The sequence below is a fragment of the Sceloporus undulatus genome, chromosome 6 (assembly GCF_019175285.1).
Source record: "Sceloporus undulatus isolate JIND9_A2432 ecotype Alabama chromosome 6, SceUnd_v1.1, whole genome shotgun sequence".
Taxonomy (NCBI): domain Eukaryota; kingdom Metazoa; phylum Chordata; class Lepidosauria; order Squamata; family Phrynosomatidae; genus Sceloporus; species Sceloporus undulatus.
In genome coordinates this window covers 27,145,978-27,160,945 of record NC_056527.1, presented here as the reverse complement: position 1 = coordinate 27,160,945, position 14,968 = coordinate 27,145,978, and the positions used below count along the sequence as shown (strand labels likewise).

Genomic DNA, 14,968 nt, shown 5'->3' with positions numbered 1-14,968 from the left:
TATGCTATGGAATCCTGGGATTTGTAGTTATGGAATCAGACCTCTCTGACAGAGGCGGCTAAATATCTCACAAAACTACAAATCCCAGAATTCCATAGCACTGACCCATGGCAGTTAAAGTGTATTACCTGTAATGCATTAATTCTGCAGAGTAGATACTCTTTTCCTCTTAGATGCATATCATCTTCAGCACCTATATGGCACCTAGGTATAAGAAGGTCCTTTCCATGCTGGGAACGGCTATACATAGTTGACTAGCATGGATAGGAGAGAATTCTATTTCAGTTTTTTTTTTATGAATTCACTGACATTCCTAAATTCCATCTTATTCAAGATGAATAAAATTTGAGACTTAGCTAATATGAATACAAGAAAAAGGAAAACTGACAGATTTCCTCACGTCTAGAATATGCTAAAGTGAACTATCAATATATATATATATATATATATCTCAGCAAGCTACAATTCCCAGGATTCTTTGGGAGAAGCAGTGACAATGATAGTTAAAGGAAAAGTGTATTTTTCAAATCATTCAAAATAATTAAAATGATCACTATTATTTTTGAGAACCAATATGTATAGTGATTTGAGTGTTGGAATAGGACTCTGGGAGACCAGGGCTCAAATCCCCACTCGACCGTGGAAACTTACTGGATGACCTTCGGCAAGTCATACCCTCCCAGCTTCAGAGGAAAGCAATGGCAAACTCCCTCCGAGCTGAGAATGTTGCCAAGAAAACCCTTTGAGAAAGGGTCACTGTAAATCAGAAATAACGTGAAGGCACAGAATTACGACTATCATTCTTGTAAAATTATTTATTTAATAAAATCATTAATTCACTTTAAAGTTTAAAGTACTGAAGATGAACGTTCCAATTTAAATAGATTCTTAACAGAATGTAAAATTTTAATTTATTTATTTTTCTGACAAACTTGACTTTAGTGCTCACAAACTACAACATACTGTAACACTTGACTTCTATTCCCATTAACAGTTGCCATTTTCATAAATTGTATGGCCACTGCTTAAGTTGCTAAACATCCAAGCCCAATTCCAACTGTGGGCCCCCAATAAAGTAGAACTACCAAACCCATAGGATTTATATAAGGGTTAATTTATACTTCAACAAATTATGCATTTGGATTTAGGGCTTTTTGTTCTGACAGACACCTGCAATGGAAGCTAGCATGTTAGAAGCCACATAGATGCATCGCATCGAACATTTTTATTCCATTTGCAGAGATGAAGTCTGTATTCTCATGTATGTTGCATACAATATAGCTCATCAGATCAGGTTGTATTCCCATATTAAGCAACCAATAATGAGATTAATTTAGCCACTACATGTATGTTGAGACTGTTTCCAAGCAGACGATATTGCTGTTTTGTGGTTACTTTGTCAGGAAAACCTAAAACAAAACACAATTGATCATTTAAAACAACCAAAGCCATGGCTATTTATTATCTTCTCAAACATACTGAAGTTCACAATTCTGAACGCAATTACTGGTTATTACTATATATATATATGACAATGTAATCCTATAAATGTCTTAGAAGTAAATATCACCAAGTTGGAAAAGTAAATACCACTAAGTTGGAAAACCTTGAAATGCCTTTCTGCAAAAGTATGGTGCATGATGCTACTGGCAAAACTAATGTATAAAGTTAGACTAGCAACAGGAGAAATGAAAGAAGACTCAATTTGAAGGTATTTTATTGTCTATGTTACTTCTCTAAACTCTGGATTTAAGCACCACTGGATCAAGCAATTTTCTGGAAAAGCACTTTTTGAACAACATGAATGATGCACAACCGATCTATCAAGACTTTGAAGATGGACTATAATTGTGGCGATTGATAATGACATATATTAAGACCCCCAGGTAATAGTTGGGATGAGAAGGGGTGTTGACTGTCATTGTATTTGTAAGGAAGGGAATAACTGAATTAAAAAAACAGAAGAATAAAGAGGGGGATGTAGAATAGAAGAAGAATTAGTATCATTGAACTGAATGCAGTTTACTCCCAAGTATGTGAGTTTAGGATTGTATTGCTAGTCCTCCATTTCATTAAATCTGCTCCATACCCCACAAGAGTAATTTGAAAAACCAGTCTGTCCTTGGCATGGACCTACTGAGGGCAAAGTGTTTGGCTTCCTAATGTTTAATACCCAGTGTACGCAAACTACAGTATATGATCATGAAGTATGGAAAATCTAGCATGTACTAGGCACATTTACACTACGGCTTTCAGTCTACTCGGCCTTAGTCCATTGAAAAGTGATTCATTCAAGAATGTTCCTATTTTAGGGAACAGCTTGTCTTGCTTGCCATTTCATTGCTCTTTGGCAAAGAATGTGTTTGCCTAGTTTGCAGTAATTTTTCTCCCTGTTATATTCATGTCCAGTGAACTGTAGCCAAACTCAATTCAAGTTCTAAATGTTGTGTTCTGAAATGTCACTCATTTGCAAATGAAAATGGAAAACAGCATTTTCTTAATTACACTTAATTTGCACTTTTACTGCACTTCCTTTTCCCCCCTTACTCCTGAATTTTCTTCCGTTCCCTTACTCTTTAGCCACCAGATATTAGTGACTGCAACTTCCAGCATCCCTTACATTGGCTTTGCTGGCTATGGCTAATGAACGTTCCTGTCCAACAACATCGACAGGGTGGCACTTTGCTTGCCCTTGCTCTAGCCTTTGAAAAAGTATTAGATTAGGTGTAAAAAAAAACCCCATTCTGAATAATCTGGTGTCACTCTACTGAAAGCTAGACGCAGGTGCAAGAACATCCTGGTCAATCATAATGATGTTGTTTCAGCAGTCTTAGGAGGCCTATTATATTAATGACAATAAAGCAATTAGAAGAGTTTACAACCCTCTATCACAGCTGCCTCTCCCACATCTGAAAGGAAGGGGCACCAACAAATCATCCTCCTAATATCCAAAGAGACTATGAATTGTAGAGATGGACCACTTTATGCATTTTAGAATCTACTGCAAAGTGACCCATAATTTATAACTGCTACATTTATTGGTAGAGTTGGGTACATAAGGCTGCATATTTGGAGAATGAGTCTACTGTTAATATATAGGATGTGTCTTCAAACAAGGCAGAGGCCATCATTTAGAAAACTGGCCTACAATACATTGGGTAAATTAATGGTATTAAGTGCCTTGAGGTTCCAACAATAGTGATGCTAAACTGTCTTTACCAGACTGTGGAAAGAAATTATATAGACCAGTAATACCATTTGCTAATTACAGCCAAAATATTTATTGTCTTTCACTGAAAAAAAATGATAGTTCTGCCTGTGCTAAATTAATTTTATCAGGGCCATTCCAAATCATTTTGTTTCTTGAGGCACAAGACAAGATGGCACTTCCTCTCCATTCCAGATACAGAAGTTGAAAGTTGGGCTGAAAGTTGACAGAATGGCATTCTTCACCACGCCTGAGCTAGTAAGTTAGCTTAGGGGGCTCAGAGATGTTCATGTGGCACAGAATGCTCTCCTTGCTACAGAGAGGAACACCAAGAGAAAATGATTGGAACACCCCACCCTACCCCTGTGCATTTAAATGCAAAATAACCATGCCCAGAGGACTTCAGGAATAGCAACAACCCATTTTTGGCAGAATTCTTTTCACTGGCACTGGGGGGCATGGGGGCTGGCATGGACTGTATTTTGCATATGTATTAAATAAAACAGGCACATACCAAATTCCAGAGGAAATCCATGTAGATTTGCTATTTCTCTTGGGGTAAAGTACCGCAACTTAAGTAGTGACAGCTTCATAATCTTCTCCTCTTCAGATAAACTCTCAAAGGATTTAAATACAGATTCAAGCTGCAGACAATGGACAAACAAACTGTTCAGGGTGTATAATTATTTTATAATAGTCTTACCTGCATGTATTACTCAGTGACCTATGTATCACAAGACCCCTGAAAAGTATCTTTCGGATTTCTGAGCTGATATTCTCCCTGTCACAGGGTTGCAGGAGGGCCAAGAAACAATGGTGGCAAAAGGAAAACGCACAGAAGGGATGAAATATTTGGAAGGGGGGGAATAGTGTTTCTCTTCAAGTAATTACAGGATTTGTAATTACAAGCAGGACAAGTGTGTTGGAATGTGATACATTTGATTCTTTGTCTTCTAGGTTGTTCTGGGGTTGATCAGGGCCAACATAGTGAAACAGATTTCAGGAGGGTGTGTGTATCAGGATAAGACAAATCCCTTGGAAGAAGTATATTGCAGCAGATGCTTTAAAACAAAGCCCTTCACCTACTCTACTGTGGAAGCCATCTACTCATGGGGAAGTCTCTCTGAAAGCCATCCTACCCGTTCGGCATGTGTGCATACTCTCCACCCTGTTATTTATTTATTTATACATACCCCTCCTTTGTCCAAACTTGGGATTCAAGGCAACGTACATTTAAAAACAACAACACACAATACAGTGGTACCCTGGGTTACGAAATTAATTCGTTCCGCCGCCGCTTTCGTAACCCGAAATACTTCACAAGCCGAAAAACCCATAGGCGCTAATGGGGAAAAGCCGCGATTTCGTGTGAAATAGTGCCGAAAAGCACCAAAATTTTTTTCATAACCCGAAAAAACCTTCGTAACCCGGAACAGTTTTTTTAAATGGATTTTTTTCGTAACCCGGAAATTTCGTAAGGCGGCGCATTCGTATCCCGGGGTACCACTGTACCATTAAAACTCTTATTACAAAAACCAAAAAACAAACTAAAAATGAAACACTATATCCCTCATTAAAATCTCTATCTGCCACAACATACTGAAAACCATATGCCTCCTTGTATAAAAAGGTGTTTACCCACAGGCAAAAAGATATCAGGTAAGGGGTACAATCAGACTTCTTTGGGAAGGGAGTTCCATAACTTGGGAGAAGTAGGGTTGCCATACCTCAGGACCGCCAGACCGGGGCAAATGTAGGACAATGTTTTCAAATGTAGGACACTCCCCCCCCCCCCTTTTTTTTTTTTTAAATGGAGGACACCCCACGCCCCTTCCCGGCCTCTAAGGAGACCGAGACCACCTTAAAGGCCAGGAAGGGGCACGGGCGTCCTCCATTTAATAAAAAAGTGTCCTACATAAAAAAGTGTCCCTCCTTCCTGGCCTCTGAGGAGACCAAGGCCTCCTTAGAAGCCAGGAAAGAGAGGGAGAGCCGGCTGCAATCGCCACCGGCTTCCTTCTTCTTCCCTGGCCTTTAAGGAAGCTCCAGCCTCCTTAGAAGCCAGGAAAGAGAGGGGAAGCCGGCAGCGATCGCCGCCGGCCTCCTCCCTCTTCCCTGGCCTTTAAGGAAGCTCCAGCCTCCTTAGAAGCCAGGAAAGAGAGGGAGAGCCAGCTGCAATCGCTGCCGGCCTCCTTCCTCTTCCCTGGCCTTTAAGGAGTCCCAGGCCTCCTTAAAGGCCAGGAAGGCGCGTGGGGCCGGCCGCGATTGCTGCCCCTGGCCCCTGCTGATGCCCAGGAGGCACGCGCAGAGGAGCCCATCCCCTTTGGCCAGCTGGCCAATGGCCGGCTGGCAACAAAGCAGGGGACGAGCTCCTGCTTCAGAGGCCTGCGTGTGGCGCCGGGACCAATGCATTGCTGGGGGCCAAACTGGACCATGACCGGGAGGGGCCCCCAAAAGCGTGTTTTTCCCGGCAGCCACCGGGTTATGGCATCCCTAGGGAGAAGCCACAGAGAAGGCTCTCTCTCGAATCTTCACCAAATGTGCTTTGGATGGCAGCAGGACTGAGAGAAAGTTTTCCTTTGCATGGGCAGGCTCATATAGTGAGATAGGGTTTTTCAAACAGTCTGGACTGAAGCCATGTAGGACTTTAAAGGTTATAGCCAGCACTTTGAAGATAAGGCCAGAAGGTGTGGCCCAAAGCAACAGTTTAGGCAAAGAAATTCCTACTATACAGAAGCATGTTAAAGGCCCTCCACCCCCATCTTCCACAGCTAAGCTGAGAGGTGGAGAAAAAATAGAAATTTGTCAGCTTATCACAGGAAAACTTGTGATCTCATTTTCTCTTGCCTGCCAGAATAACATGCTGGTGTAAACAGCTCATTGAGGCCTAGCTACAGTAAACTGTAAAATAGCTCTTTTATGCCCAGTTTCTAGGTGCAATGGTATGCTGTAGACAGTGCACATATTCATTTATGAAATAGTTACAAGGAACATGCTCAATACATACAAACACAAATGTACTCCCCCAAGTTGCCTATGCCAAGAAGTGGGCAGTTCATATAATTTTGAAATCATAGGGTATATAATAAGTAAGGCTCCCTACATTTTTGCTGAATTGGTCAAAGAGTTTCATCTAGCTCAAATACTGCAGTGTCCTCATTGAAAGAGGGTTGTATGAGCCTCAAGAACTTGACTCTGTGGAACAGCATAGGGGCAGCCCAGTTCTTTAGAGTTTTAAAAAGCACTACTCTTGAAGGACTTTGCAAAATTACTTGTCAGCATTGCTTTATGTCCAAAATTAGCACAGGGTGTAGAAAAGGTTGTGATTTGTGTATAATTTGAGTATCAGTTCAATTAAAAAAATCTTCCCTGGAGGAAGAAAACTCCCCCCCCCCCAACACATCCATTTTCATCAAAAGAAACAAAATCAGATTATCATTAAGTCATTACATGTGCCCTAGTGCAAAGATAAACTATTCCAGGAAAGCATATAGAATTAAATAGAATATCCTATCCCTATGATAGGCACAGTGAATCAGTGAAAAGTCAAGCAGAGTCACTGAGCAAAATTAATGGATGGATGAATGGGTATGGTAAAAACAATGAAAAGTCTACTGACACCCTGAAGATGAATGCGCTTTATTTGGCATAAGCTTTTATGGACTGCTGCTCACTTTACCAGATGCAGGTTTATAAAAAAATAAAATGTGTGCTTAAAGGTATCACAAGGCTTCCTTATTGTTTTTGCTACAACAGACTTACAAAATCATCAGTGTGTGTATGTGTGCGTGCGTGTGTGTGTGTGTGTGAGAGGGAGAGAGAGAGAGAGAGAGATATTTGTATTCTGGTCCCCCTCCCGATTTGCTGTGCCTTTGCTGAAATGAGCACCATACAGACCAGTGCTTGAACAATTCTTCAAATTACTTGCATCCTTCTTTAACTAAGCAATTAGCTTTATCTGTTGTTAATATCAAAACGATTAGACAACAGTTTAGAAAGCCATCAGTGTCTTGTTCGTACGACAGACTGATTTCACCACATTAAAAAAAGTTTCCTATTGTTGGCAAAACTGTAAGAAGCCACGGTAACAAAGTAAAATTGACCAACCCTGCACTCAAGGCAAATATAGAAAACACTGGAAAATAAGGCTAGGAAGACCAATGTGAAGTGTCCCTTAGTATCAGAGAGGAGAGGAATGGCTGAGGGGATACCTCATATAACGTCTACCAGTAACAGCATTTCTGTACTGTTCACCCACACTCTTCCAACCAAAGCTAGACAACAGTTATTTTAACATTTCTAACTATCATATGGCAATGCTGTACTATGTATTTCAATGCACTGTGAGAATTTCAAAAGGGTATTATTGCCTGTCTGTGTGGGGAGATCAGGGCAGACATCAGCTCAGCTGCCGGAGCATATTGAAAGACATTCCTGTTCCTGACAATGGAAACAATTATTTATAAATACTGTTTGAGTCAGTACTAAAATTGTCAGGTCAGAAGTCTAAACTATTAGTTATTAAGGCCTAAATCTAACTATGAGTTCCAAATGAAGAAGACCATACTGAATTAATAGAACTTACAGAAGTGTTGGCTTATCAAGTCCCCAGTGACTATGATCTATCCTAGTTAGGGCTAAAACTATTTAGGACAAAATCTATATTCCAAATAAATATACTGAAAGAACAGCACTCACAATAACCAACAATAGGCCACTTTAATCCCTTCATAAGTCTTTCTGAACACACAGAAGATTGATAAGGGAAAGGAAGCCAGTCTAACCTCTTGGTAGGGATTTTCAGTGATTGGGAGCTACCACCAAGAAAGCCTTGTTTCACGTCTTCACCAAATGTACCTTGGATAGTGCAAGGAGCAAGAGAAATGCCTTCCATGAAGACCCTCTACATTTTTGCCCAAGACACTATCAGGGATACTGCGTACATATTCTTAACAATGAATGCAGAGAAAATACACCTTACAATGATTTAACCAAGAAGCCCATGAAACCACTGTACCTGGATATCTTCCGCTGTCTGCAGCACTGAGCCAGTTCCTTCTATATAGTGCCCATACCTTAAACAGAATCAATTAAGAGTCATACATTAAGATTCTTCTGAGACTGCAAGTATTGATGGGTGCTGATCTTAAAAGCACTCACAAAGGGCATAATAAAAGTTATCTGCAATAGGCATTATCTTTTTTAATGTACTCAGTCTGGAGCTTGCATGATTGACCAATGTAAAAGGTAAAAATATAAATAAAGGACCATACTATGCATCCAATCCAAATGGGTCATACTCCTAATCGCTATAACATGCACCCACAGCAAGTTAGTTGTTCTTTCTTTCTTTCTTTCCCCCCTTAATCCACCATTTCCTCTTTTTCAGACCTACCTTCAACCAAACCCCTGAAAAATTGTGTAATGGGAGATTGCTAAACTGTACATGCAGCTGTGCAACTATATCATCTCTTCTCTGTGTGTTTCTTTTGAACTGCAGACCTGCTTCAAAGTGTTCACAAGCCCAGGGATTTCCCAAAAACATTTCCCATCATATGTACATGGAGAAAGGCTACTTTCCAGAAGTCTGGACATTGATATTTTAGGCAGAAACATTAGCAAAACGATCATGCATTTAAATCCAACCACTAGTTTCAACTAGAGTAGATCTACTAAATCAATAAGATTTACATAAAGGTTGGGTTACTTAAACTGGGATTTGCAATGGGATTTATATCAAAAGACCTAAACCAATAAATGGATGCTGCTCTTAATTAATACTTGCAAAATGATGGTTGTCAGAAGGGACAAAAATAAACAACCAAAAAATGCCCATAGTGAACAGCAAGAAGTATTTTTAAAATGATGGCATCCCTCTTCTGGAGCCAATGTGGTTTTATGTGTAAACACATTTACTCAGAAGTCTCCTGCAGGCTGTCATTTAATGTTAATTATAGGAGAACCAGAATGTGAGAAACAGGCTGAGGTTACTTGATGAATACTATGCAAGCAGAGGCTGAATAGGCACTGTGGGAGGTGAATGGGTAAAAATATACTCTTATACCTTTACCAGTGTAGTAAAACCTGGACTAGGGCATGAGAGATCTGCATTCTAGTCCTCACTTAGTCATGAATATCACTGGATGAACTTTATCTAGTTTCCATCTCTCTCTCTCTCTCTCTCTCTCTCTCTGTCTGATCTACCTCACACCAGTTGTTGCAAGGAAAAAATGAGGATGCAGAAAGTCATGTACCCTGTCTTGAGCTCACTGGAGGATAGACAGTATATAAAAGAAATAAACAAACACAGTATGCCAAGGGTGCACAAACCTTTCAGCCCTGAGTGCTGGACCCTGAGCCTCAATGTCCTGCCCTGATGTCACTGCTCTGTAGCAGTTTAATGAAGATTAATGAAGACTGGCTGCCTGTTTGTTTGTAGGCATAATTCAAAGTGCTGGTCATGACCTACAAAGCCCTATATGGCTTAGGTCCATGCTATCCAACAGAATGTATCTCCTCAAGAGCTTTCCCAGTCCCTGAGATGGCCAGGAGAGCCCCCTTCTTTCAGTCTCTAATGTCTCATATTCTAATGTTGACCTTTTGCATGTTTTTAACTACATTGTAACCATTGTAATGTTGTAATCTGCCTTGAATCTCTGAGAGAAAGGCAGGATTTAATGAAGAAGAAGAAGAAGAAGATGATGATGATGATGTATTCTCACATAATCTCATCCTGCCTTGAATGAACTATTTAACACGGATTGACAAATGAATTTAGATACTACTCAACAACTCACTGTACAACTTTGCTTTTATGAAGGATATCTTCTTCAAAAGCTGTTCCCTATACAGCCACTGTGAAAGCTGTCTTGAGATGGGTGTTGTTGAAGGCTAATATTTTATGAGTTAGAAAAAATATGTTCTGGCTTATGACTGACTTTGAGCTGTTGTTGTTTCAAGCACATACAAAGAAAATATTGTATTCTGAAGCATGAATTATGTTCACTGACACTCTTTCTGATAGACTTACCCTTTTGTGAAGCATGTAGATCTCCTGCAAGAAGGTGTAACAATGTCTAGAAGGAGAGCATAACGTAGCAAGTACTTTGCTGGTAAGAGGTAATTACTCAGTCCTTCTCCATCCTCTTGAAGGAAATTTCTTAGCATTTGCAAAGAGAGATCATTGTCCTGTTGCTGCTTCCTTTCCAGTTCCTGCTCTGTTTCAAGCTTAAAAAGGAAGTCCCTCTTTTGCAAGTGTCCACCATTACTGTCAGAACCAGCATCTGGTTCTCTGGTAAAACTATCTTCCATCAAGCCTGCACTATGTCTGGGCATCTCTGAATCCATCTGATCCTGGTTTGGGAAATCTGTTAGTATCTAACAAATTAACAAGGAAAAAAGAAAGCAAAATGTTGAACAAACTGATGTATTCTGGGGTTTATAGAAAACTATTAGTTGTCTGAATGTCTTATCAAGCTGTTTTGTGTAAAATATTATGTAATTTATTTAATTAAAAACTGCTTATATTCTATACAAGCAGATACTATATATTCAAATAGTATCATATTCTGGGATCACTTAACCTACAATGTCCAATTGCTAGTCCCAAGCAGAGTGGATCCACTGAATCAACTGCTGTAGGCAACACTTATATAAAATGCATTGATTCAGCTGATCTGTTCCAGCTGGCACTAGCAACTGGATTTAGGTCAAATGCTTGCAGAAAAATCTAACGTATAGAACAACAAGTAATGATGCTAAACCTTCCTCAAACTGGAGTCCTCTAGGTGTGCTGAACTGAAATTCCCAACATCCCCAGCCTGCACAGATGTTGAGAGTTGTAGCCCTATACATTTGGAGGGACCAGGTAGATTGCTGAAAGCCATAAGAGACCAGGATTTATTACATGAAAGACCAGGTAAAGACTGTCAACATTAGATACTGGTCAGTCACAACATATACATTTATACTGGAAGTGAGGCAACAATTGCTGAAATTGCTTATAGTTGTTGAAATAGTAAATGTGTAGGCTCACCTTGCCAGGTACATGGAAGGGAAAAGGTTCAATCTGGAGTCGTGCCATCAGGAAGTACCTCAATCTTGAATTTGGGATGGTAAGCTACAAGCAGAGCCCCAGTGAGTGATCAATCTGCACTGCATAGACAACAATCATCAAGTTTCCTAAATGATAACACTACCCAAGTTGAATAAGATTTTTACCAGTCCCACTAAGAACTGCCCTCAAGCAACTGCTGTGTATTTCAAACAGCCATGCTCAGAAGAAAACACATGTTGCTTTGCAACCTTTTAACAGGATCACATTACAAATTTAAACCAGGAGGGGAGAGATTGTTCTGTGCCAGAACTGAGTGTAGTTCCAGGCTTCCCCAATAGTCCTTCCAGTGCCAAATACTGACACACATTACTGCTAAAGCATAAGCTTTATTGGTTTTTGAACTTTTCTCAAAATGATGCAGAAGATACTATGCAGCAGTGAAGCATTTCAGCCCTTTTGCTGATGGGATCCAGGATACACTCACAGCCAATGATATAAACTAATTCTACCTAGACTATCCCCAGATGGTGATCTGGTGCAACTATTCTGGTGTTCATTCTGGTGACCTGGTTCAACTAATTAAATTCTTTATCTCTGCTATATGGGAGCCTTGACTGGGGTGTACTTTCCCCCAGGGTGAGGCCAAATGGAAGATACAATCCCATGGTTATATACTGCAGAAGCAAGCAAAGAAAATCAAAGTGTGCAAGCCTGACCCATCCCCCAACTACAGCTATGAGAACTGTGGAGAAAATAGATTAGAAACAGAGGAAAATGCATTTCCCTAGTCTGTTCCAGCCTTCAGATCTTTTTACCATCCTCAAACTGTCAAGATGATGCAAAAAATAGGAAACAAGGACACAAATAAAAGCTGATTTTTTCTCTACATTGTACAGCTGTTAACGTTTGGCCACAATGACAGTAAGGATTCCAAAACCCATCTGCCTGGTGGAAGATGTCCATTCACTACAGGGATCTAACACAAAATTCTCAACACCCAAATCAAATTGGTGATTTCTTCAGTGGCGATTGAAGCAGAATAGAGGGCAGAGTTAGATTTGAGTTTTGGATTTGAGTTTACTCTATAGGTATATCTTATCTCATATGTAGATAATGTACACACTGACACATGTGGTGCAGCGTTGAGACTGCTGGACTGCAAATTGGAAATGACAGTTTCTAGTACCCACTATGCTAGAATTAGTAATTTAAAAAAACCAAAACTGATTACTCACACAAGTTGGAGACAACAGAAATTCTTGATATGTAAATCCACACTTTTCTAGTGTTTGTATGAGTTCATCTCTAGCAATACAAAAAGAAAAGAAAAGTGTAAATGCCATTATACTGCCTATCTGTCTGAAGCTGTTCTAATTACAATGATCTGGATACAGATTTATTCATATTTAGAGTAGTAGACTTACTGAGATCAAAAGGACTTAAGCTACTAATGACAATTTAAAATCCCATTCATTTCCATAGATGTACTCCAGTGTGGCACAGTGGTTTGAGCACTGGACTATGATATACGGAGATCAGGGTTTGAATCCTCACTCAGCCATGAAAACCCACTGGGTGACCTTGAGCAAGTTTTCCTAGAGGCTTCTAGAGATGGAAAGTCCATGTTTTTATTGATATTTTTCAACAGGAGGGACACAGATGGCCCACCTTGTTTAATGTAAACTTTGCAATCAAAGATGCACCTACTATAACCCTGACTGAGATCCACGTGACCTCTGCTTAAGTATCTCCAGCAGAAGAGATCCCACTATCTCCATTTAAACAGCTCTCACTTTTATGAGGTTTCTCCCTAATGTTTAGCCAAGTTCTGCTGCTATGGTTCCGAGACTTTAAAACGGCATTCCCCCCCCAGTCAATCTTTCCCCTCCTGACAACAGATAAGAAAAAGATTAATTCCACCGTACCTGGCTGATGACGTTTCAAAGCCTTTGACATTTTCTAAAAGTAAATATTTTGGTAGCTTTGCAAGCCTGCAAAACAATTTACTTAAAGTTTAGTTATAAGGCAAGAACAATTGGATCAAAATAAGCATCAGGCTTCATGGCCTTCTGAATGAGTACTCTAAACAGTATTGCAGTGCATACCATTCCCTCCCATAAAAAAAGAAAGAAAAGAAAACATGCACCACTCTGGGTCGCTAGGCCCAAATAGAAAGCACATAATCCATATCTCAGCAGCACACAAGAGTGAGGGAAGTTGAAAAAAGATTAGAGGTGTGTTTTGGTATTTCGAGATAACCTCATCCACCCCAGACAGACTCCTCTCAAGAATGCAGGAGGGGAGAAATTGTTTTACTCTAGTGTGTATGAGAAAGGAACATTGAATTAAACAGGCAGCATCCAAGAATGCACATTTCAGTATGTGTTATACCCAAAAGGTATAACAAGAACCACAGCTTTTCTGGACACTGTTGCTGTCCCATTTATATAATAATGACACCAGTGTTAGCAACTTATACAAAAGGTATTTTATATTAAAACTTTACCCTGAAATATTTTTCAGATGAGAACCACAACATGTATGGTCAAGTAACATCAGAGTGAGGTAAAAATGTATTGGTGTTTTAACCTATATTGGTTAAAATGTTGTTAGCTGACCCGTGTCCCATTATTGGAAGACCTGTGTTACCATTATTGGGAGTTCCAATTAAATGCACAATTTCTAGGGACAAAGGCTGCATCTGCACTGCAGAATGAATGCAGCTTGAAGCCATTTTAACTGCCATGGTTCAATGCTATGGAATTCTAGGATATGTAGTTTGACCCAGTCTTTAGCCTTTTCAACCAAAGTGTGCTGGTGCCTCACAAAACTACAAATTCCGGGATTCTGTAGGATGAAGCTATGGCAGTTAAAATGGTGTCAAACTGCATTATTTCATTAATGCAGATGCAGCCAAAGTCTCATTGAGAGTTCATGGGAATAAACCTTAAGTAATATGCATAATCCTACTGTTGGCCTTATTATGTTGCTATTGATTTCATAAGGAACAAACAAGACTATGAACTCATAGACATGAAATGTTAGCAGAATTTACACACAAAGTGTTTCAATTGTGGCTAGATTTTCTTACTTGTTTGTTTCCTCTTCTCCACACACACACACACACACACACACACACGTACGTATACAAATAATAAATAAATAAAACTTTTATTTCTACCTCGCTTTTTGTAAAAACAATCAAAGTGGCTTACAATATTAAAAGAATACACCATATATACAAAATATCCCCTCCTCCTTAAAAAAGAATTAAACAGTTTAAGGTTAAAATTACATGAACATAATTACATGGTTCATAATTTTAATGTTTCTGCATGGAGTGTCTACTATTTATCGTTTAAAGAATACTCTGTGCATTTTCAGAGTATATACACAGAAAGACTAAAGAAAATTCTTGACCAATATTTTTGGGACTTATCCACACTTAAGAGTAGACCAGTTGAAATCAACAGAACTTATGGCCTGTTACAGACTGCCAAAATAAGGCTGCTTCAGGTCTCTTTGGAGGTATGCTATTTAAATGATGCATAGGTCCTAAGAGTCTGGAGGTCGCACCAAAGCCACACTCCATTCCTAAGCACCGGAGTGCAGCTTTGGTGCAGCTTCTCGATTCTTAGGATGCATGCATCATTTAAACAGCATACCTCCAAAGAGACCTGAAGCAGCCTTATTTTGGCAGTCTGTAA

The 14,968-nt window shown here is 39.6% G+C and overlaps 1 protein-coding gene across 5 annotated transcripts in view; it reads right to left on the bottom strand.

Moving 5' to 3' along the window:
- Positions 1-796: 796 nt before the first annotated feature.
- The window catches only part of TRDMT1 (tRNA aspartic acid methyltransferase 1), a 29,318-nt gene continuing 15,146 nt past the window's right edge, over positions 797-14,968 (bottom strand). For 4 of the 5 annotated variants that reach the window (XM_042476010.1, XM_042476007.1, XM_042476009.1 and 1 more), the window contains 7 exons: positions 13,187-13,252; positions 12,497-12,566; positions 11,241-11,324; positions 10,236-10,582; positions 8,223-8,280; positions 3,723-3,852; positions 797-1,409 (listed from right to left, as the gene is read on the bottom strand). In XM_042476010.1, coding sequence (XP_042331944.1) covers positions 1,309-1,409; positions 3,723-3,852; positions 8,223-8,280; positions 10,236-10,582; positions 11,241-11,324; positions 12,497-12,566; positions 13,187-13,252 — 856 coding nt within the window. In that variant the 3' untranslated portion in view covers positions 797-1,308. The remainder of the gene's footprint in view (positions 1,410-3,722; positions 3,853-8,222; positions 8,281-10,235; positions 10,583-11,240; positions 11,325-12,496; positions 12,567-13,186; positions 13,253-14,968) is intronic. The other variant, XR_006104721.1, reaches the window with a different exon arrangement.